Genomic DNA, 14,002 nt, shown 5'->3' on the forward strand with positions numbered 1-14,002 from the left:
GTGTTTACGTGAAATTTAAAAAAAGTAACTTTTTCCAGCTTGGACCAGAGATATTCTGTACCAAATTTGGTGATGATTGCTCAAAATTTTTAGGAGGAGTAGTGAAGAAAACAAAATGGTGGAAAATGGACGGCTTTTATGGCTAGATTCGTCTGGACCCACAGAAACTATTCAAAAGTTACAGACCAAAAAGTTATCAGCTGATTTAATAAATTACCTCTAAAGTTCAACATTAAAAATCAAGTGACCACAATTACAGTCATCAACAGTGGAGTTAAACTGGAAGGCACATTCACACTTCTTTCCACTCATCTTAAGGGAAACTTAACAGCTGTTTTGCTGAAGAGAGAATATTTGTGGAATGATTAATTTCATTTTACTGGCAAAAACACACTTTCAAGTTAACCCTTTAAGAGACTTCACAAGTCATTTCACACTAGCTAACAGAGACAGATTTCCTTTTAGTATCTGAGTTAGGCAGAGATGCTGGTTGTGGTTGGAGTCGGTGTTGTTTTAGTTACGTGGATCTGTAATTACACTGTGACACACAAAAACTGACACCAGGAAGTAGTAATTAAGGGTTCTTTATTAGCTTTATTATCAGAAATTATGCTCAAAATCACATTTCATGTCATAATTTGTTTGACAAGGTTGTTAATGTAAGGGGTTAATGTCATGCAGGAAGAGCAGATGGGTGGGGTATAAGGCAGGGGAGGAGGAGCACCATTGCGTCATTTACAGAGAAATGAAACTCTGCACAAACATTAACAAAGTTAAACACAGTTCAGTTTGTCTATTTGCGTACAAAGAGAAACAGCAGAGCAGAGCTCTCCAAGAAGGTGAAGTTCAACTCCCTTGTTAAATACTTGATAATTTTCTGATACTGTAGAATATTTATAGCTACGTATTACATTTAATGATGTTTCTTCATAATTCCAGATGCAGGGATGACTGTTTATTATGTTTATTTGGTGAATAATAAATAAACTTCAATTTTCAGCGTCATGAGAGTCATACTGGTCACTTTATTATCTTTTTGCCACCAGAAAGTATCTAATATAAACTCTGCTGTGTTTGTTGTTGTTCTCGTACCAGCAGCACTTAGGAGTCAAAACAAAGCATTATCATTGATGGTTCTTAGCTTTAAAAGCTCCTCTCTCCTCTAGATATGGCCACAGCCAGCCCTTTCCTGTCAGAGGATCAGTTCCTGTGCTCCATCTGTCTTGATGTTTACACCGAGCCTGTTTCTATTCCATGTGGACACAACTTCTGCAAGGCCTGTATCACCAGGCACTGGGAAGGCAAAGAGCAGTGTCACTGTCCACTGTGCAACGAGAAGCTCAACAAAGGGCTCAAACTTCGTGTCAACACTGGATTCAGGGAGGTCGTGGAGAATTTCAAGAAACATCATGCGATAGCTGACAGTAATTCCCCAGTCAAACCAGGACAGGTGCCATGTGACTGCTGCCTTGGCAACAAGTTCAAAGCTTCTAAAACTTGTTTGGTGTGTTTGACCTCTTACTGTGAGACGCACTTAGAGCCTCATAAGAGAGTCGACTCCTTAAAGAGACACAAACTGACTAATCCTGTGCAGAACCTGGATGACAAAATATGCAAGAAGCACTACAGGATTTTAGAGCTCTTCTGCAGGAATGACCTGACGCGTATTTGTGTCCTGTGTACAGAACATAGCGCTCATGATACAGTCCCTTTAGAAGAAGCGTATGTTGACAAGAGGGCTCAGATGGGAAAGAAAAAGGCAGAAGCACAGGAAATCAAACAGAAGCGTGGCAAGAAGGCTCAGAAAACCAAGAGGAAAGGCAAAAATGAAGCCATGGCAAATAGTGTGGTGTCTGATCAGATGCAAGCTCCTCACATTTGGTGGTTTCCCAGTGAAGACCCACACCAATTCAACAGATGTTTCTATGTCCCTGGAAACATGGTCTTTTCTGAAGGGAAATTCTACTATGAGCTTCAGGCTGAAGCGAGGACCGGCTGGGATTTAAGAGTAGTCAGGGAGTCAGTTTGTCGAAAGAGGACATTCACACCTAACCCTAGGAATCGAAACTGGATCATAAGAAAGGGGAATGACACCATCTGCAAGGCTCTATATGACGTCCCTGTCCACCTCTTCTTGACAAGGAAACCTGAGAGAGTCATAGTGTTTGTAGACTATGACAATGGATTGGTGTCCTTCTATGATGCAGACACAGAGACCCTGATCTACTCTTTTACTGGCTGCAAATTCAATGAGAGAATTTTCCTGTTCTTTAGCCCCAGTCCTACAGAGGATGTTAACTTGGCACAGAGGCTACAAAAGAAGGTTCAGAAGATGAAAATATGGTCACAACTTTCAGATGCCTTCTACTGCTTTATTTTCATGGTCATTCTGATTTCGATTTGGCAAAGTTAAACATCACATCATCTTTTACGAGGGCAAAGTTGAAACAGATTCTGATGAAATCTGAATCTACTAAAATCTGATCATAAGCCCAATACCTGGATGTTTTGGAAAACTGAGCCATGCATACATCTTTACAGACCTGCAACTGGAAATAATGACTTTCTTCCTTTTGTAAAGGCTTTTTGATATTTTTTGGAGATGAAGATGCATGTTTATTTTGTATCCGTATTTCAGCATGTATTTTTGTACTCACACTGATTATATACAATTAACAAAAGCCTGTCATGAAATAAAATAAAAATATGTTATTGCTACAGAAGTGGCTGCAGAGGCAGGGAGGGTTAAAACCAGTATCTCCTTCCAGTCACAAACTCATCTGTCACTTAATCATGTTGAACAAAATGATAAAAGTTAATGCATAGTAGGTCTGTAAATCACACAAAATGCTTTAGAAGTTGTACCTCCTAAACATCAACATGTTAGCATTGTCATTGTGAGCATGTTAACATGCTGAAGTTAGCATTTAGCTCAAAGTACCACTGTTCCTAAGTACAGCATGGCTGTTTTGTGTATATTTTGTGCACATCTTGCATACAAAGGTGCCAAACTTACTTACTTACTATACAAACTTACTTACTTACTATATAGCTGTGAAGCTTTTTTTTATCAGTTCTTGTATTCCCACTTTTGAAATAGTACATAGTATCAGCCAGTGTAATGTTAGTGTTTGCATGCCACCATCTTTAAAGCTGCATCTTTCAAATTATTCTTATGACATATGTTTTCTATGCTAATTTTGTTATTTGGTGTTTTCAGAATTTGATATACAAAATAAATTTACATAAAGGTTTTGCTTTTCTGTGAAACAGGATGGTAGTGTCATTTCTGAAATAAATCAACCACTCTAAACATTTTAGAGTATGTACAGTACCTCAACATGTCGAGCTGGTGTCAGTATGTTTACTCCACCTAAAGTGTTGGAGTGTGATTTCACGTTCATGTTACACTTAAGATCACTGTAGTGAAGACAGTGACAGAGGCTTTATTCAAAAACATCACTAGAGGGAGCAATCTACTTACCATTCATATAAACAGTAGCCCACATTCCCCATTCGACAGATATGAAACATGTCAGTTTAGACAGAGGAAATATTTTATTTGAGCCGCAGAGCCACATTTGAAGTGTTTATAAGGTTTTTCTTTTTATAGGAACTGTTGTGAACAATTAGTTACTGAGCAAAAGTTGTGTTAAACACAAATTTAAACTGACCAGGAAAACTGCACTATACATACATAGTGGTCTGCCAATATACTTAACATATTATAGATTGCTGCAGCAGGATTACATGCTGTATGATGACATATATCAGATTACAAACTGTCCAAAGTATAAGAGAAGAGCTTTATCTTGGATGGGTTGCCATGAACTTCATTACAAACACTCATGTCCCCCTCAGGATTAACTATAGTAACTTTAGTGATGCCCTGACTATTTATTATACATTATCTTTTTTTAAAATGTATTATCTTTCAAAAAACTACCACTAGGAGTCGCCAAAGTAAGAAATGTTCAAATCCTAAAATCCTGTAGGGGCTTTAAAATGTCTGACATAACTAATAGGCTGACCATATAATAAGTTTATGAATCTACCAACTCAACAAAACTTTGGTGTATTTATTTAGGATATTGGTCACATGGGGGAAATTAAGGGCTTAGTGAGATGCAAACCATTTTTTCCCTCGAGTATTTCCACCCTTCGTCAAACATGGTTTGTCAGTCTAACATTTTTAACTGATTTCTAAATGCCTCCTCACTTCACAGACAGCAGCAGAGAGAGAGAGAGACAGACAGAATTTGTTGGAAAGAGCAGTGTAAAAAAACAACCTACACAGTTGGCAAACAGATGGGTTGTGGCAAACACAGCTGTGAAGTCAGTTATTCTTCCACAACCAAACTGTTTGAGCAGCACTGAATCAAGGCTTAAGTAGAGTAGGTCCATCATTCACTGCTGACTGGAATTAAATTTTATTGAAATCATTAAAACGCCATTCAGTTTCAAAGCAATCCCAATCATCACATTGTTTCCTAAACTCTTGACTCTGGAGTTCAACTGACAAACCTACTTATTTTTGTCATGTTTTACAAACTGGTATCTCCAGCTGAACACATCTGTGGATCACAATCCCACTCATACCGAAAAAACAGGTTTAACAGTCTTTCACAGTAATTCAATAGATGAACTAAGAGTTATAAAAATCTGTCAGGAAACCTGCCAGGTCTGGTCTGCAGGATCCCACAACTCAGACAGGGAGGCATCAAAGAAAACATGACCTAAAAATGGAAGTTTGAGCTGCAGCTTGGTAGTTGCTCAGCTGGTCTGATATTTTCACTTTTCCCAGCCAGGTGGCCCGTCAGTAAGTCTGTCAGTAGCAGTCAGTCCATCAGTCAACCAATCATCCAGGCACTCAGTCCAGCAGTCAGTCTGACATTCAGATAGTTCATCCACTCACTGAGCCATGCTGTCAGCTAACCAGTTCACAACAGATCACAACATGCACACACATAGTGTTAAAGATAAGACCAGTTCTATGATACTGTACCTCTCAGAATCAGTGTAATGCAAAAAGGAACAATACATTAGACAAGCCGAGTTGTATCTCACTTCAATATGAGGTTCACTTTGGTATCTGGGCGCATTTTTGTATTTTAAGGATTTCATAAGATGCTCATATTTAGAGGGAAATACAAACATAGAGTGAAACAATAATAGTGTATTAATCTCATCCCAATCACAAGTTACATTTAACTAGATGTGTCCAAAATCCATACTACATACTAAATCTAAGCAGGTTTTGAAGTGTGAAGTGTGTTCACACTAGAAAATTGACAAGAGTAAGTATTGCATGCATACTAAAAAATAACTGATTTTCGAGTGTGTTGTTGATGGACACTCTTCTCCAAAAATGCAATGCACAAGGGAAGTGAAGGAGCTACGTACTGCTGCAAAATATTTGAACTGTGGATGGCTGTAAAACAGCTTTGTAAACATCCCCAAAAACAAGAAAAATGACATCTTTGGAAAAAACATTTAGATTTGTGAAGTTTAAGTAGCAGAAACATTCCGGTTTGTTTGAGTTGTGTCAGTGCAAGTATTATTTAATTTCCTGTCAGTATAACATCTTTATACGAATAGTCTTAATATACTGTTTTTGCAGTTACTATGCAAAAAATCAAGATACCTTTAGTATTTACTATACACAATTAGTATGTTGTATCGAATTGGGACACACTGTTTTTACTTTACAGCAATGCTAGAGGCAATGTGAGGCCCTACATTGGTGCTTTGAGTTAACATCAGCATGCTAACATGCTCACAATGACAATGCTAACATGCCGATGTTTAGCTGACATATTGTTTATCAAGCTAACCATCTTAGTTTTAGCATGTTAGCATGATAATATTTGCTTATTAGCTCAAAATTCCCTACAGCTGGATGTCGATATACAGTCTATGGTCTGTACCAAATTTAATTATATCCATAGTTTCATTTCACTTAAAATCACAAATGTCAACCTCATGGTGGTGCTAGAGGAAAAGTCAGAGAATCACAAAAGTCAGTATGATACATCATCCGGGAACCATGAAGGTCTGTACAAAATTTTGTGCCAATCTATTGAACAGATGTTGAGACATTTCACTGGATTCTTGAAAACTTTGACCTACTGGTGGCGCTACATGACAAGTCAGAGCATCACCAAAGTGATTACGATTCATCCTCTGAGGACCATTAATGTCAGTACAAAATTTTATGGAAATTACATCTAATAGTTATTGAGATATTTCAGTCTGGACCAAAGTGGTGGACCGACAAACAGACAGACAAACAGACATTGCCATCCCAAGAGCCATGCCATGTCTACTCATGCCACTGGTATGGCTGATGGCTGTTTTTATGTTTTGATTGTTTAGCTTGCGCTTTAATCTTAATATAATATATAAATATAAAGAGAATGCAACACTAGAATAATCCTAGATCCACAAACATTACCAACATGTAACATTAGCACACACCTCTGCTCAGCAGAAACCATAACATAGCTGCATCCAGATATGTCAACCACACTGTCAGTCCCCCACTGATTCAAGGTACTGATGAGCTAAAGTTTCCACTGAGGTGCTATTTTAGGAAGCAGTAACAATCCTGCCGGGGATAACAGGGTTTTCCACTGTGACCTTCCAGGAAGGGTTTGGGGAGAGAGGTCAAAGGGTCACCACCCACTGTCAGTGGGGCTCGGGGGAGTTTGGTAACTCCTGGGTCCCATGTGATATCATGAGCATCCTGGACTGTTAAATCCAGAGAAAGAGGTCTGCCCCAAATTCAGATGTGTGAAAACTTTCAAGATGTGTGTTCATTTCTAGGGAAAGGGATTGTGGTATATAGACCATGTGAGAAGGGAAATTTGTATTTGATTCTTATATGGTTAAATATATTTGGTCTCGTGATCTTTTATATTATTTTACTTTTATGTTAGGTGTTGAGTCTCCAGAACTGATAAATGTAGAGCAGCCATATTGTTAATATTAGCTAACACTTGACATACATTTGACTGGCCTACACCTACATTAACACACCCATGAAAATAGAATTTATAACAGTGTGATATAGGGCAATGATCTGCCATACATCCAACAACATGAGAAGCTGGTTGTAGGAGAAACCACATGCTTTACGCAAAGTTTACTTAACATTTAATCATGAAGACTAAGTCGTCATTTATTCATTAGTTTCTCCCTTTCAGCCCAATTAATTGCACTCACACTGTAACATGATAAATACACTTCCTGATGCTCCTTTCCCACCACCAGCATCAAGAAAAGAATGATTTTAGTATTGAATATAATAAAGAGAATAAAACTTTGATACAAAAAATACAAATTTATTTTCAAATGTTGAGTTTTGCAGTATTATTCAGACAGATACAGGAACAAGCAGTGTGAAGTACAATTCAAGTAGTAAGAAAAACGATACCACATACCAATTTATACAATTGCTTACATCATTGAAGCTATGTATTTGATACACACTCAGTCAAACAAGCTATACAGCAAGTATTAACAAAACTTTTGTCATTATAAAAATAGCTGTTGTTTATGTGCACAACTTTTAACAAAAAAAACAACAACAACAGAAATAATATCCCGTCTAAACCTAAAAATGATACATTTGCATTTATTGATGGAAACAGACATTATGCAACAGGGATAAGATTTTAGGCAGATGTTAGAAATGACACTACTCACCACAGTGACCTCTCTTTCACAGGTTGAGCCCTTGGTTTGGAGCAGGTCAAAGTACATAGTCGAGTTATTTCAAAAATGTGTCCCATAGTTGATAACATTTCCAGGGCAGTGCCAGTAAAAGGTAACAGCTCACCCTATAATCCTTTATTTCCCTCTGCTTTATTTCTATTTTATCTATGTGAAAATAATGGGATTCCAGTATTCTTATTCTAGTTTATAAAAATATGCCTGATTGGCCAACCCAACTGTCAACCAAACCATCTGGTTGGAAGGCTTCAAGCAACCATGACACTCCTGTATGTCTGCACTACCCTGTGACTGTACCTTCATACTATTTGACCTCTTGAAATGGAGGCTGTTTCAAATTAACCTTCATAATCTTTTCCAAGTACTTAAGAGAACCTACAAACAACTGTCCAACTGAGGTCTGTTGTGAATTGTTGGTAGTATGCTCTAACTGATCACCAGAGGTGGAGAGAATCAACATATCACAAGGTTTAAGTGCTTTGATTCTACTTAATAATAGTGAAGACGACACTTAATTGTCCACAGTATGTTACACACTTAAATCCCTCTCCAGGAGAGAGAGACACAGAGCCATTTCATTCTCAACAATCTCAACCCCAAAAGAGAATTCTCATTTTATGAATACAAGAATGATTCTGACCATGATAAGCAGATATAATCTTATTTTCACTGTGGACATGTGGATATGTAAATTATAGGCCTATAGATTGTACAGTTTTATGACTATTGTAAAGTATATATTGTGGACAGTCTTGTTTTAATCTAAAATTTAGAGTTAATGCAGCTCATGTTTTATAGTGAAGAGAATGCTATTGTCCTTCAACCCAACTCAAATGAATTCCTGGATTTACAGACACAGTCATCAGCTACAATTTTGACTTACTGTTTATTAGAACCTCATCATTATCTTAGAGTGACTTTATGACCTAAAATCTCATGCTGCCGTATCCAGCTCTGATGGCTGCCACACAGCATTGTCTCTGGGGCAATGGCTGTGGCAGGCACAGGTCAGGATCACCATGACCGCCCTCCTGGTGGTTTTACCGTTGGCACACTGGAACCCCACCAGGGCGGTCTTGGTTCTGTGGGGGGTACAGCAGCGGCCGTCTGTGCAGGAGCCACAGTAGCGAGGCTTGTAGGCCTGGACGCTGGTGCAGTTCTTATAGGAGAGGTGGACGGCTGTGTTGCTCCTCACCATCCGCTGGCACTTACTGCCTCTCTGCGGGGAGAGAAAGAGCCACACACACTGAATGAATGTGTATTGCATTCTATGTGATTTTGTGGAGACAATCCAGCAGGTGCTAAACAACAAAAAGTACAGTAGCTTTGTATTAGTAGCATGTATTCTCATGCTACTGGCGTCTAATAAAGCTAAAGCAAATGTAGAAACTCATACATAAAGAATATGGCATCCAGGTTGTTCCAAAAAACTACCCAAAAAGTACCTTCGGTGCAAGCTGTGTCAGCTGCTTCTGGTCCTGCTGGTCATCACAGGGTCTGATCATACAAAGGCGGCTCTGCTTCACCATCTCACACCGACGGTTCTTATTGGTGACCCTGGTGGACACCCCCATACCGCAGATTTGAGAGCAGGCGCCCCACTCTGTGGTCTGCTCAATGCAGTTCAAGCTGGGGTCCCAACTGTCAAAGCTCACTGTCTCCTCCTGACGATAGGCTGAAGGAACACACAGATGGACAGAAGACAGTAGGGTTAAAGTGGAGAAAGAAATCACCACATCATCTAGTAACAATGCCACACAATTCAAAAAGTAGACTAAGCTGTTTAGTTGAAAATTTGAAAGTGACCAATGACAAATGCAAGAATGTTTGAGATATCTAGTAAAAATTAACACACTTGTATGAAACTGCAGTATGATGCTCTAGTTGTCATTTCTTTCCCTTTCTCTCGGTAGGCAAACCTTTTCTAAATAAAAGTTTAAAAGCATATTCTGAGAAAACCTACTGTATAGGCAACATGATCCCTGATTGGATTCAACTGACAGCAGAGTGATGTGTTACATTACTGTTTCACATTCCAGACTGAAGTGACAACTCTGTCTCTTTCCTCTGAGTTTACACCTCCTTTCTCAACCCTTACTCTATGTTCCTCTTCCTTTCCTTTCTTGGTTCCTGCTCCCTAACCCTGATTAGGTCAGAGAAATGTACATAACCTTTCAACTTTGTGTCCCACACTGCAGTGAGACTAACGTCAAAGAGGAATGGGTGATTGTATGTGTGTATCTGTATATTTATTCCATCTCATCCCATCTCACCCTACTTCCGTCTACTCACCTGCCATGGCAAAGCCGCCCAGCGCACTGGCCTCAGCATGGGGCTCACACACCCACTTCTCGCAGCACTCTCCAGGCACCTGGACCCTGCGTGGCATGGGGCAGTCTGGCCCGGGCAGCATCACGTCCAAGTTACAGCGTGGCACACAGGCAATCTGCCCGTCATGGCACATGCACTGGTACTTACAGCTGGGGAAGAAGGTCTGGCCGTTCTGATAGACAGAACCGTCCAAAACACACACATCTCCCTCATGAGCTGGAGGAAAAAGACAAAATAGGGAAAAGTGTCAGAGTGGTTTTAACTTGTTTTTTTACAAATGAAAAATCTGTCATTCAGAAGAAGTAATGACAAATCACTAATGTCAGGATCCACCTTTGCACTGATAGCATATACTGGACATCCTGCATAGTGTTTAGGAACATCATCGCCCACTCACCGGCACAGATACCAGTCCTCTTGTGGACTTCGGCAGAGTATTCGCACTGCAGCCCTTTACGCGTGTCACAGGGGTTCATTTCAGAGCAGACCTGCCCTTTCTGACGGGCACACACCAGGCAGCAGGCGCAATCATCCAGGATCAGGGGCACCCCGGGGAGACACATGGGGGGCTCCTTTGGGCATGGGCATCTCTGAGGACACACCTGGGACCAGACTACTGTAAACACCTGGTTGGGAAAGAAAATGAATCAGTGTTTTACACGTTGTTAAAAGTCTCTTTCTCTCTAAACCAATCAATATGATTAAATATTACATACAAAATAAGTTTTTAGCGAAAATAAAAATTCCTCATCCTGATTTTTACAGGATACAAAAGCTGGTAAACATTTTGTAGGGTAATGTAATTTTACATATCCTGTGAAAAAAGGTGGCATTAGCAGAATAGCAAACAAAGACTTAAGCAAACTTAACAGTAAGTTGTAATAACAGTTAGTTGCTCAGTGAAACTGACGTATGCTGTGGGTAAAAAGTGTCTAAAAACATGTTTTCCAGTTAATCAGTTTAAGCAAATTAATATATCATTTAATGCTTTGTAATTACACTTTCATCTGCAGAAATTACAAAAACAGCATTGTCTTCACGTCTTCTAATCTCTAAATTATTGGCTGAAAAATTACCTTCCCCAGCTTCCCTAGAGAAACCATATTTTTGTTATTAAAATAAAATATTGTCATTATCTGAAACCTCTTCATACCATGAGTACCTAGAGTATAAAACACTATCTAAATGAAAACACAACATAAGTCATACAGGGATACTCAGTTACTGTTGTAGTGCCTACCTGTGCTGTGAAGAAGAAGACAAAAAGAGCTCTCTCTGACAGATTGGTCATCTTCCTTTTAGGTAGAGCAGAATCAAAAATATCTGCAGTCTAAAAAGTGTTCACTTGTCTTTACTGGAACTGATTTGAGTCCTTTGGTTCAAGCTTGAATCTTCCCTCCTCTCTGGCTGTGGTGTAGCAGAAGGTTATGATCTCTTTGTCGTTCTGGCTCCGGACTCAGGAGAGGAGGGCCTTATATAGCGGAGCTGTCCTGCTGGCACCATGACGACAAACAGGAAGGAATGTTGGAGCGATCGCCCAGAGTGTTGGAGGAAGACGAGAGTAACATTTTATTGTGAGATCCTGTCAAAGAAGGTACCATAAACATAGAGAGAGAGGTTTCTGGTTGAGGTTTACAATTTGACATTCTGCAAAAAATAGTCAACCACCTGTGTTTTTTAATATATACGTGGTATCTAATTTCTAATTAATCATTGTAAATTATATTAATATCTTCATTAACTCATTTGCTTACACACACTTCACTTTGTCCCTATTAAAGTATCCTTATTGGGGATTCCATTTGCAGTCCAGGATGTTCATGTTATTACATGGGACCTGGGGGTTCCCTCACCTTGGTCCCACTGACAGTGGGCGGTGACCCTTTGACCTCTCTCGCCGAACCCTACCTGGGAGGTCACATTGGAAAACCCTCTTATCCCCTGTAGGATTGTTACTGCTTCCTAAAATAGCTACACAGTGGAAACTTTGGTTCATCAGTAGCTTGGATCAGTGGGGGGCTGACACTGTGGTCAACACATCTGGTCAGAGATGTGTTATGGTTTCTTCCAAGCAGAGGTATGTGGATGGATTTGGGGGCGAAGCTGACTGGATCCCTAAATAGAAGAGGGGCAGAAACTAAATGTGAATGTGTGTGAATTTAAGCTTGTAGAGGGTGGGAGAGAGGGGTGTATGTGAGTCAGTGTGACAGTAAGATGAAGTGTGAATGTAAATTTAGGTCTTATGTTTGTGAGTGCATCCACATGTTAGCTGTTAACCTATGATATAATGTTATATTACATTATATAAGAAGGCATTATGAAATTGCTTATTTTACTTTGTAAGAGATTGAAAGCAAAACTCCATGAAATGCAACAAAAGCAATTATACAAAAAAAAGACAGAAAAGATCGATGCTAGGGTAATGGCTTATGGCCTGGAACTGCATGTGTTTTTAGAATTCATATGTAAGTGTTTTTGGTAGAAAGTTAAAGTTATTTAAATTGCATTGTTTGATTTGCAAAAAATAAAATAAAAAGGCAGATGATAAAACTCATAACATTATTTTCTTTGAGGTGAGTACAGAGCCTACCTAAAACAATGTGTGGAGTTTGTTCATGTCTGACTTTGGCGGTAGTATTGAAAAATATGCTGTGGCAACACCTCCTATCCCCCACAGCAACACAAAAACTGCACTAATTTTCATAATTTTCCACAAACAATAAGTTATACTATCAGAATGATCATATCTCATCTGAAATAGGCTACAAAAACATACAAATACATACACAGTGGCTTTAATTATGAGGCCCACAATGCTTTTACTGCCACACAGAGCATCCACCAGCTAAGCTAACGTTACACTGGTTGTACAGATCTCAGATGGCAGGCTAACCGAATCAGAAATGTACGAGCCAAATGAAAGTTTGTGGAAATGGGCGACAGAGTGGACATATTTCTCGTTAAAGGAAAAGCTAATGAAAAAATAACAATGAGACTGAGGAGAATAGTGCGACAAGTTGGAAAAAGAACATCGACCAATGCAGTCTGGTCTGAAGCCAACATAACCTAATGCTAGATGCTAACTACTAGCACAACGTTAGTCTGCAGGTGATGCAGCCAGCCCCTAAAGAAGGAATCAACTGACCTTCTTCACCTTTGTGAGTCTTGTTTTTCAAGTCGGGACCTGATGAACTATAATACCAAGAGGAGCCAGGTCTCTATCATATGACAGTCAGACCAGTTTTGTCCATTGCCCTGGAGTGTAGTGTCATTGGTGGATGCTTTCTATGCAAAGGACAAGTGCAGAGAACACACACCTGGTCAAAGGTAAGATGGCTTGGTGCTACTGTGCTAATGTTTATTGTTGGTTTGATGAGCAGGTGCAACAGTTGGCTCTGGGGTAAGTGGTTTGCTAATTTTAACCTTTAACCTTTGAAGGTGGGGTATGCAATTCTAATCCAATACTTGTCTTTTTGTCAAATTCAGCAAATATCTCCTCACGGTCTGGTAGCTTTCCGTTCAGTGTGTGCTCTGATAAAAACCCCCGGTGCTTGTACACAGCCCTGGCTCTGTAAATGGGAAATAAACAAAGTAGCTCGGACCGAGCCACACAGCACTATTCCAGCCATGATTTGTGTGTCAGGTAACGTTAAATGACTTGCCCATGGACATTCAGCTTACTTTCTAGTTTGCCGAGATATGCTGTTGTTGTGATGTTAGCTATAGTAGCAGGAGAGTTGTGAGTATCGCTGTCTGGAGCTGGTGTGCTGCCTCTGGGAAACCGTCTCGTCCTCTCTGGCTGTTAGCTTCGCAGCAGCAACTGTAGGGACAGTTTTTATTAACCCACAACCTAGCTAAGCTAACCCACAACGTTAGTTACATTACTTGCTGTGTCGTTGTTCACTCCATATCATGGTATTTGTCATGCTTTTGACAT

The 14,002-nt window shown here is 39.6% G+C and overlaps 2 protein-coding genes across 2 annotated transcripts; one reads left to right on the forward strand and one right to left on the reverse strand.

Moving 5' to 3' along the window:
- Positions 1–698: 698 nt before the first annotated feature.
- On the forward strand, positions 699–3,340 carry LOC122882125 (zinc-binding protein A33-like). Its single transcript, XM_044209172.1, has 2 exons — positions 699–839; positions 1,167–3,340. The coding sequence occupies exons 1-2, from the start codon at positions 746–748 to the stop codon at positions 2,411–2,413; spliced, it is 1,341 nt and encodes a 446-aa protein (XP_044065107.1). The 5' UTR covers positions 699–745; the 3' UTR covers positions 2,414–3,340.
- A 3,986-nt stretch (positions 3,341–7,326) lies between these two features.
- LOC122882136 (CCN family member 3-like) lies at positions 7,327–11,528 on the reverse strand. The gene is made up of 5 exons (XM_044209187.1): positions 11,306–11,528; positions 10,463–10,691; positions 10,027–10,281; positions 9,180–9,409; positions 7,327–8,953 (listed from the first exon to the last, which is right to left on the reverse strand). Exons 1-5 carry the CDS (start codon positions 11,354–11,356, stop codon positions 8,669–8,671), a joined length of 1,050 nt encoding a protein of 349 aa, XP_044065122.1. The 5' UTR covers positions 11,357–11,528; the 3' UTR covers positions 7,327–8,668.
- Positions 11,529–14,002: the final 2,474 nt, after the last annotated feature.

The sequence above is a fragment of the Siniperca chuatsi genome, linkage group LG9 (assembly GCF_020085105.1).
Source record: "Siniperca chuatsi isolate FFG_IHB_CAS linkage group LG9, ASM2008510v1, whole genome shotgun sequence".
Taxonomy (NCBI): Eukaryota; Metazoa; Chordata; class Actinopteri; order Centrarchiformes; family Sinipercidae; genus Siniperca; species Siniperca chuatsi.